The 11016-nt window shown below is 33.9% G+C and overlaps 1 protein-coding gene across 1 annotated transcript; it reads left to right on the top strand.

Moving 5' to 3' along the window:
* The first annotated feature begins 719 nt into the window (after window positions 1-719).
* On the top strand, window positions 720-6614 carry LOC145637102 (lysine histidine transporter-like 2). The gene is made up of 6 exons (XM_081688611.1): window positions 720-730; window positions 825-990; window positions 1119-1217; window positions 1320-1425; window positions 6396-6487; window positions 6567-6614. Exons 1-6 carry the CDS (start codon window positions 720-722, stop codon window positions 6612-6614), a joined length of 522 nt encoding a protein of 173 aa, XP_081544737.1.
* Window positions 6615-11016: the final 4402 nt, after the last annotated feature.

The following is an 11016-nucleotide window of genomic DNA, read 5'->3' as shown; positions in this document are numbered from 1 at the left end:
TTAAGTTTAGTTCAGCTCTTAATTTCCCTCTCTCATAAAATATTCATTTCAGCTCAATTCAGTTCAGTTCAGTTCAGTTCCAATCAATTCAGTTCAGTTCAGTTCAGCTCAGTTCAGTAAATGTGAACAGGGCCTTAATAAATTTGCAGCCGAACTGATTATGTTAACGAAACAGAAATTGAGAGTATGTAAGTGCATGATGAGGCAATTTTATTACTTTGCAATTTATTTTGTACTAATTTGTTAGTTCAATTCAATCCAACAATTTGCCAGACGATTTGATATGAAGTTATGGATCATCTGGTTGTACACTTGTACTGGGGAGATCTGTCAGTAAGAGTATGTTTATATGTTTATGTTTCCTTGGTAGCATAATCAACTAATAATTGAATTATTTTAATTTATTTCAGGGGTTCGGGTGTTACATTATTTGTTAGTATCATGGGTTATAATTAACGTTATATACGTTATAATAAATGATCGAATTGCACGAGGCTGTGTCTGGAAAGCGATTCGATCGTTACCATGAATTAGGACAATACGCATTTGATGAGAAGCTTGGATTATAGCTAATTGTTCCATAACAATTCATGATCCAAACAGATTGTGATATCGTTTATATGGTTACGGGAGGTAGTTCGCTGATGAAGTTTTATACTCCGTAGTATTGTTCACCCGATCAAGCTTACCTATTTTATTATGATGTATACGTCCATCTAATGTCTCTCAGGTAAATTTTTACTTACTTTACATTTTTTTTAAATAATAATTTTCAATAATATTTAATGTTTAAATAATATTTTTTGTTTGGATTTTTTTCCCAGTTATTCAGCTATTGCTTGGATAGCATCACTTATAAAAGGAGTACAACCAGACACTAGTTATGCTAGTAGATATTCTACTAGCGCTAGTCAAACATTTAGATTTTTGAGTGGAATAGAAACGGTTGTATTTGCTTTTTCTAGGCATAACATAGTAATTGGGATTCAAGTAACCATCCCTACCAATCTGGAAAAACCTTCTAAAAAAGCAATGTGGAAAGGGTCTTTAATTGCTTACATAATTGTGGAATTATGTTATTTTCCAATTTCTTTTTTAGGTTATCTTGTGTTTGGTAGAGTGTTGAAGACAATGTTATGATTTCTCTTGAAAAACTGGATTGGCTTATTGTTGCTGCTAATCTATTTATTGTTATACATGTAATCGGCAGTTATCAAGTAAGTTAAACTTTATGTTTTTAATTGTTTTTTTTTTAATAAAGATATTTAGATTATAAACATTAATGATTTTTTTTTTTATTTTTATTTTTATTATGTTAGGTTTATGCAATTCCTGTTTTTGACATGTTGGAATATTTTATGGTGTTGAAAATGAAATTCCAACCTAGTAAGAAGCTTCGAATTATAACTCGTGGGACTTATGTTGGTAAGTTAGTTTATGGATTTTTTTTCTTCAAATTTAATTATATTAATCTATATATTATACTAAAAGACAAACGCCTCAATGTGAGGATGACAAATGTCACTCTCTCATTGGCTTATCTTATGTATAAAATATATCTATATAATTACTGTTTACATATTTAAGCATAATTATTTTTGTTAAACTTCAAACAATAAAAGCAAGTTTCTATACATGCATAAGATTTTCATGATTTCCTAACATAAATATTGATTTAATTTTTTATAATAAATATATACTTTCCAGTACTACAAATAATCCATAAAATCTTTCCAATCTTTATTTATAGTTAAGTTAAAGAATAATAACTAATTTGAAGCAATATGATTAAAGTGGCATAATTTAGGAAACAAATATTTCGTATTTTGAAAGGCTAATATTGTTTTTTTTTTTTTTTATGAAAATTAAATAAAATCGATAATATTTAGTTTGACGTCAATTATGAAATCAATACAAACATTTAAAAAAAATAAGATGTACAATAAAATATTGTGCACCTATTATAAAAGCTACCCTGCAATGAATGAAAGTTATTTATGCTTTATTGATAAAAGTTACCCAAAATAGTCTACAAGTTATCCTAAATTCAATTCAAGTAATCGGATAGATAAATACAAAAGTTTTTGATAAATATACAAAATAGTGTAAAAATTAATTTTATCGGTTGTTGTACTCCTTGACAAATACTGAATGCTGAGCCGAAATGTTGTCTTGGAAAAAAATACATAATCTTGAACATAAATTTAATTTTAATCGGCCTTTCATTTTCTATACAATGTCTTTTACAATGACCTTTTGTTTTTCTTGAATAAAAAAAAAAAAAAAAAAAAAAAAACTGAACCAATGTGAGGATGACAAATGTCACTCTCTCATTGGCTTATCTTATGTATAAAATATATCTATATAATTACTGTTTACATATTTAAGCATAATTATTTTTGTTAAACTTCAAACAATCACTAGTAGAAAATACTTGATGGGAAGCCCCAAATGGCAAGCGGTTTTAAAAATCCGCTTGCCATTTACCCAGTTTTTTTTATAAAAAAACTTTAATATTGAATGGCAAGCGGTTTTGGCGCGAACCGCTTGCCAATATATAAATGACAAGCGGTTTGGGGTTGAACCGCTTGCCATTACATATATTGGCAAGCGGTTCAATCCCAAACCGCTTGCCATATAAAAAAAAACCCTAAAATCGTGCCCACCCCTCCCTTTATTTCTCTCTCTCCTCTTTCTTTACTCAGCTCTCTCTCTCTCTCCTCTTTCATTTTCGGTGCTCTATCTCTCTCCTCTTTCTTTCTCCCGTTTTCCCTTTCTCTCCTCTTCTCTTTCCTTCAATCCTTTCTTCTTTCACTTTCTTTTTTTCTTTGTTCTTTCTCATCTCCACAAATTCGAACCAAAACCAAAAAATTTCGAGCAAATTCAACCAAAACTCCAAGTTTTCGAGCAGATTGAGGACAATTTCAAGCAAATTTCGAGTACAATTTCAAGCAAATTCGTGCATGCGTTTGGGTGTTCAAGTTTTTTAGGTCAAATTCGACTATGAAAACTCTATCTAGAGTTTTTATGGTCGAATTTGACCTTTAAAACCTTAATTTCAAGCCCAAATTGGCATTTTCAATTCATGGCGGTGGGTGGAGGTCGTGGTGAGCTAGATGGGTTTTTTTTTTTAAGGTGGGTCGAATTTTTTATTTTTTATTTTTTTTAATTTTGATTTTAGATTTATCTTTGGTGGGGGTACGGTCGTGGTGGGTGGGGGTTCGTGGTTTGGGTGGGGTCTGGTCGTGGTTTGGTTGGGGGTCTGGTTGTGTGGGTGGGGGTTGTGGTTTGGGTTAGGGTTTTGGTGGGTTTCGGTGAGGGTTTTGGTGGGTGGGGGTTAGTTGGTGGTTCTGGTGGGTGAGGGGTGGTGGGGGGTCGTGGTGGGGTTGTGGGTTTCGGTGAGGGTTTGGTGGGTGGGGGTCAGTTGGGGGTTCTGATGGTGGTGGCTGCTCGTGGGGGTCGTGGTGGGTGGTGGTGCTGGACGGTGGTGTTGGTGGTCGTGGTGGGTGGTGGTGTTGGACGGTGGTTTTGGTGGTCGTGGCTGGAAGTCCTGGAACATGAGTTTTTAATTTTATTTATTTTTAATTTTTTTTTATTATTTGTATTAATTTTTTTTTTTGAGGAATATTATTTGTATTAATTTTATTAGTTGAATTAATTTTTTTTAATGTAAATGTAATATTACAACAAATAATTAATAAAAATATTAATGTTTTTATATATGTTTGGTTTATATATCAATTTATGTGGAAAAAATCCAATTTTTTTTTTTTTTTTTTTTTTAATTTTTTATACCCATAATGGGCAGCGGTTTGGCGCCAAAACCGCTGCCCTTTCTCTAGTAATGGCAAGCGGTTTTGAACCGCTTGCCATTTAAATGGCTAATGGCAAGCCCCCTAAGCCCATGCGGTTCAAAACCGCTTTCCATTAGGGGGTTTGAACCGCTTGCCATTACGTTTATTCTACTAGTGAATAAAAGCAAGTTTCTATACATGCATAAGATTTTCATGATTTCCTAACATAAATATTGATTTAATTTTTTATAATAAATATATACTTTCTAGTACTACAAATAATCCATAAAATCTTTCCAATCTTTATTTATAGTTAAGTTAAAGAATAATAACTAATTTGAAGCAATATGATTAAAGTGGCATAATTTAGGAAACAAATATTTCGTATTTTGAAAGGCTAATATTGTTTTTTTTTTTTTTTTTTATGAAAATTAAATAAAATCGATAATATTTAGTTTGACGTCAATTATGAAATCAATACAAACATTTAAAAAAAATAAGATGTACAATAAAATATTGTGCACCTATTATAAAAGCTACCCTGCAATGAATGAAAGTTATTTATGCTTTATTGATAAAAGTTACCCAAAATAGTCTACAAGTTATCCTAAATTCAATTCAAGTAATCGGATAAATACAAAAGTTTTTGATAAATATACAAAATAGTGTAAAAATTAATTTTATCGGTTGTTGTACTCCTTGACAAATACTGAATGCTGAGCCGAAATGTTGTCTTGGAAAAAAATACATAATCTTGAACATAAATTTAATTTTAATCGGCCTTTCATTTTCTATACAATGTCTTTTACAATGACCTTTTGTTTTTCTTGAATAAAAAAATAAAAAAAAAACAAAAAAAAACTGAACCAATAACCAATCTAAACAAGAGGAATAAAAGTTAAATTGAATTAGACATTTGACGGAAAAGGGATAGATATAAAATGTATTATAACTATTACTCATGTTTTAAATTGTAATATTTGTATTAACAATGGTATTACTTATGATTTTTTTTTTTAGAAAAACTAACATTTTGATTTTAAAAATCGTGCATTGTTCATGTACTATACTAGATATACAACAATCATGTGCAATAATTTATGTTGTTTTATACATAATAATACTTTTAACTATAATAGTGTATGTATATAATATAATATTTTTTATAATATAAAAAAAGTATACGTATATAATATAATATTTTATAACACGTGTCCTCCATACCAAGTGTAGTCCCAATCACCACTACACCAATTGGTTGTTGGTGTAGTGGTGATTGAGACTACACTTGGTAGGGAGGACCTGTGTGCTCCCCTGCAACAATAATCGGAAGGGGAGTGGAACCTAATAACCTAGAACTGATCCTCAAATCTAGATTAGCCCAAAGGGTGAACCGGATAGAATACCCAAAACTCAATGCATATATGATGAGAATTAACTTATCCTTTATCTATCTTATACAAAACTCCAAAGTCTATTTTTTTTTTTCAAAATATGATAATAACATTTGTAAATTTTTGTTAATATGAAAGATATAAACCTATCAAAATGTATATATAGTTAAATTGTTTAATAACTTATATCGAATGCGTAGTTTTATTAAAATTATTTGCATGTAATCATTAAATGTGTTGGATGTTGTGCACCTATGCAATTTCCAAAACTTTAGTTGAGCGACTTTGATTTAGTGATTGTACGGTAAAAAGATATTGATTTCGATCTTGAAACCTAATAGTCTAATAAATTCTAAATAGAAAAATTAAAACAAAAGGAAATGAAAATAGTAAATGGCTTTAAATATTGAAATAAACATAACCTTTTAAATCAATTTAGCGAATTCAAGAGACAATTTTAAGGCATTTAAAATTAAATGGGGGAAAATATATGTAAAAAGAACATTTTTAGATATATAAATTTTCATGCACTATTATAAGAGTTTTGTTAACCTTTTTATAATTAAGGTAGGGATAAATCTTAGTAATATATACTCCGTATATTTTATTTATTTAAAATTATCAGTATCCATACCTATATACGAAGTATTTGTGTCGTATACTATATTTAATCAGTTGTTGGTTATATATATGACTATTATATAATATATAGTTTTTGGCACAATTTTTTAATTAGGAAAATATATGTTCTGGTAGGTCAAATATAAGGTTATTATTGTGTTTATAGATTTAATGACTGTGACAGGTAAATAAAACATGTATATATTAGATTAATTGTAGGTACTGATGCGGATGGTATGATAAGAAAATTTTAGTTTTTTCTCTACGGGAGATATAAATAAATTAGTCCACTTCTTATATAGCTATGTGGAGTATTATTCAATTATTTTTCAATTAATAAAATAACATTATAAAAAATTAAAAGAGATTCAAATAACATAAAACACTATTCAAATAACGTTCCTTTAATTTTTTTTATTGACCATTAGTACAAGTCCTTTAATAGTAAATGAATTATCTTTGTTTTTATTTTTATTTTTCCTACGGGTTTAATAATTTGATTTATAATCCGTGCATCGCACGGGCAATATGCTAGTTTATTAATATTTATTATGTTATATTAATATATGTATGATACTCTATACAGGAATTACTATGTTTATAAGCATAGTATTTCCCTTTTTTGGATCCCTTCTCAGCGTGTTGGGAGGAATTGCTTTTGCACCTACCTCTTTTTATGTAAGTCTATTTTTTTTTATAATACAAAATTTGAATAATTTTTTTTTGTATTAATAGAATTTATTAAATTTTATTGCAGCTACCTTGCATAATACAGAAAATCTTACGTGGACCTAGTTCACAGTAATGTTATTGTGGACCTAAGGTTAATTCACACGTAACTGACATTATATTCAATATAGTGATTCTTATTTTTAACATAGTAACCTTATTTTTTACATAGAGTACGACATTATGTTGAATAGTGACCTAATTTTAACATAGTGATCTTTATTATTCATATTGACCATTATATTAAAATTTTCATTAAAAAAATTAAGCTTTTATAATATCACACAAACTTTTATTTCAACATAATAACCTTTATTTTAATATAGTGACTTTTTTTTTATTAATAAAATAATATATTGTCTCTAATGTTAATGGTCCACAATAAATTAGTGTGAACCATGTCCATTTAAGAATTGGTATTCATCATATGTGTCACGGTCCGGGAGTTTGGACCACGAAACGTGCGGCGCGCTCTAGCCTTTTGGCGGCAAGAACACTAGCCTTGAGCGGAAGAGGGGCTTGCGAGCACAAAGAAACACAAGCGGGCAATTAAATCAAAGAGCACTCACGTCTATTTGGGCGGCTGAGTGCGGGTGGTCGGGGCTTGTGACGGCTGATAATTCAAGGCGGTCACAAGTGGGTCCGAACCACGAGTTCTTAGTGCATCAAGTTAGTTTGGAGGGGAGCAATTATGCAAGTAAGACACAATATCTATAAAGGTCTAACAACAAACAAGCATAACAGCAAAGCAACACTTGGTAGAAGGCTTAAGATTTCATTAATCATTCACCCTCTAAAGAGCTTTAAATGACATACAAGGAGAATCCCTAGTGAACACTGATCAGACAGTAGCACAATAATGGGACCTCAAGCTAAGAAAGAATAACCTAAACTCTAGGAAAGCACTTAAAGGGAAACTAATACATCAAATGGGGTTGGATTCTAACATCCTCCCCCACTTAAGCTGTCGATGACCTCGTCGACTTACAAGAGTTACAATCAAAATTAGAAAGTCCTAAACTATCTCGAGTTTCTGATGCGCCGTTGATGCGGCTGACTTCTGGAATCTTTGCTGACTCTTGAGCGAGGTCTTCTTTGTTGACGAGGAGCTTGTCTCTGGGGTCGCTCGGCTCGAACATCTTGTTGAGAGCTTCATCTCTAAATTTCCTCCTGGGAGTGGGGTATATTGAATTCTGGGGGAGAGCTGCTTCCACGATCATCTGTTGGGGAGCTGCTTCCTTGAGACTGTGGTGGAGAGTTTTAAGTTGTGGCCGGTGTCTCTTGGGTGACCATTTTCTTTGTGATCCCTTGCACGTGCAGTGCCCTGCGTTGTTTGCTCGACCACTGCTTTCCCTCTCTCTTGGGAGGTTCTTCTTTGGTGTCTCTGGGCTCGTCGCTCTTTGCTTCGAACCGGGTGTCTGATTCTGGTTTTGGCGGGGGTGCATCTGGGATGTTGCCAATTCATTGGGCTTCATCTCCCGCTTCTCTGAGTCTCTGGGGCGAGCTTGTTTCTTCGATGTTGCCTTCTTCTCTGGCTCCATCACTCGCATTGCCGAAAGGTATCGGACTTCTAGTTCTTTCTCAGGTGCTATCATTCTCATAGCACTCAAGCGTCGTATGGAACCCATCCTGTATGTGTGCTCCTCATCGCTGCTAGTCTCTTTTGTGGCCTCCTGCACGGACATGGATGACAATCTCTTTTGGATCTTGTCAAGCTCTTCTTTATGCTCGCAATCCCACCATTTGTGTGGACCTCGACAAAGTATGCAGTTCATCGCCATTGTGTTTGCCGAGGATGCGCTGGCCCTTGAGTTTCCAGAGTTGTGGGAGGGGGTAGATGTTAATCTCTGGGCATCACCTCCTCCACTTCTTCTATGATAAGTATTGATGGTGTTGGACGATACTCGTGAGCCATTCTCTGTACCCTTTGGAGAGTTTGGAGACGGACTGTTAGAGCGTGTTGACGTCCCACTTGATTCATTCTCGGATTGACGACCCTTTACGACTGAGTAGTCCATCAATCTCTCAGCAGCACACATGGCAGCAGCAAGGGTATCAATATTCTGCCTCAAAATCTCTCGCTGCGCCCATTCCTTTAACCCGTTGACAAAGTTGAACACCCGATCTTTCTCATTCATGTCTGTGATGTCCAACATTATCGCCGAGTATTCCTTAACATAGTCGCGAAGAGAACCCTTCTGGCGGCACTCTTGCAACTTCATCCGCGCAACAAATGCTGTGTTGACGGGGTAGAATTGTTCTTTGAGTTCCTCTTTGAACTCCGCTCATGTATCAATCTTTATCCTTCCTGCTTCGATGTCTGCGTGCTTGGTGCGCCACCACAGCTTAGCATCTTCGGACAAGTACATGATGGCAATATCCACCTTCTGATCGTCACTCAGTTGACATATTCAGAAGTACTGCTCCATGTCGAAGAGGAAGTTATCAACTTCTTTTGCATCTCTAGCGCCACTGTAGTCGCGAGGTTTGGGCGGCTTGATCTTCACCGCACCAACCCCATGTGCGTCTCTACCCACAGTGTGCATTAAGGTAGCACATTTCTCAAGTGCTTCATCGGCTTGTCCTTGAACAAATTGTAATTGTTCGCGGAGAGCATCTCTATCTTCCATCAATTTTACAATTTGCTCGGCTTGCTCGCGCACAATGACTTGCAACTGGGACCATTCGTCCGCTTTCGTCTCGAGCCAACCGAGTCTTTCCTCTATGAATTCCATCTTCGTGTAGCCCTCCTTGGTGCCTACACGGGTTGCTTGCGACGAGGTTTGGGCCTCGGCTCTGATACCAACTGTCACGGTGCGGGAGTTTGGACCCCGAAACGTGCGGCGCGCTCTAGCCTTTTGGCGGCAAGAACGCTAGCCTTGAGCGGAAGAGGGGCTTGCGAGCACAAAGCAACACAAGCGGGCAATTAAATCAAAGAGCACTCACGTCTATTTGGGCGGCTGAGTGGGGTGGTCGGGGCTTGTGACGGCCGATAATTCAAGGCGGGCACAAGCGGGTCCGAACCACGAGTTCTTAGTGCATCAAGTTGGTTTGGAGGGGAGCAATTATGCAAGTAAGACACAATATCTATAAAGGTCTAACAACAAACAAGCATAAGAGCAAAGCAACACTTGGTAGAAGGCTTAACATTTCATTAATCATTCACCCTCTAAAGAGTTTTAAATGACATACAAGGAGAATCCCTAGTGAACACTGATCATACAGTAACACAATAATGGGACCTCAAGCTAAGAAAGCATAACCTAAACTCTAGGAAAGCACTTAAAGGGAAACTAATACATCAAAAGGGGTTGGATTCTAACAATATGGCTTAAATACGCAAACTAGAGAAATACAGCCTATCATGATTTCTTTTTTTTTTTTTTTTTTGAGAGAGCCTATCATGATTTCTTAATTGGGTAATTTTACAACTTTAATATTCATCTATTAATTTTATTTTTATTTTTTTATTCTGTCAAAATCTGTAATGATTTTATACTTTGCAGGATTTTATCATTTTTGGCGTGTCATTGACGATTTTAGCCCCTATAGGAGCCATAAGAGATATAGTTGTTCAATGCAGAACATTTTAAATTTTTATCGTAGTCTATTATAGTGAGGTGAAAGGACGGTTAATCCTATCAGTTTTTAATGGGATTACCTATGTTAGTTATTCAATTTAACTATTGTTTAGACTTTATATTCTCTTAATTTCTCAGACAAGGTGTTGCATTCTGCTTTAAACTATGAATTGTGCAGTAGTGTTTTTATTATTTTTTTTAAAACAATTTGTAATTTGTAGTTAACTTCTGAAATATTATATCAATCGTGAGTTTTGACTATTGTTGTTTTTTAAAGGGATTCCTAATAATTAGCTTTTATATCATCGTTGTTCGGCTTAAATTAATTTGTTATATCTACCAAATAGAAATTTTATACCAAATTTCATATCCTCTCTAATTTCCTACTTTAGAAGCTTGTTTGAATTAATGTATGTTTTGAACGTGAACTTTTTGTTATTTTTTTTTATTAAACTCAAAAAGAATGATCAAAAAATATTTGAAGGCATCAAGACTCAAGAGAACAGTACTTAAAAAAACAGAGTTGTACATACTTTACTACCAATAATAAGGAGGATCAAGTATTCCAAAGTTATAGTGAAACTTGGTAATAGTAGAGAGTTCAAATCATTGATAAAATACCCATAATTATAACATTAATCAACAATAATAATATTACTCCATAATTATAGTTCTAAACATTAACAAAAGATTATAATAGTGATTAATAACAACACTTAATTCTTGCGAAGAACACGAAAGTAACCAGAAGGATTCCTTTCAAAAGCATTCCTTGAAATACGAACACCGGGTTGCCCTGGAGCGTTCATCATATTTGTGTCGTCGCTTCTTCGACCTGAAAACAGACTATAAATCCCCAAACCAACAACTGCTACAACAGCGATACCAAATATTTCA

The sequence above is a fragment of the Chenopodium album genome, chromosome 6, assembly GCF_948465745.1.
Source record: "Chenopodium album chromosome 6, dcCheAlbu1.1, whole genome shotgun sequence".
Classification (NCBI taxonomy): domain Eukaryota; kingdom Viridiplantae; phylum Streptophyta; class Magnoliopsida; order Caryophyllales; family Amaranthaceae; genus Chenopodium; species Chenopodium album.
Note: the sequence above shows the minus strand (reverse complement) of the source record. Positions and strands in the feature narration are given on the sequence as shown.

Coding starts and splice junctions, on each gene's coding strand:
- LOC145637102 (XM_081688611.1), top strand. Junction 991..1,118: donor ACATAGTAATTGGGATTCAA/GTAACCATCCCT, acceptor TGTGTTTGGTAG/AGTGTTGAAGACAATGTTAT. Junction 6,488..6,566: donor TTGCACCTACCTCTTTTTAT/GTAAGTCTATTT, acceptor ATTTTATTGCAG/CTACCTTGCATAATACAGAA.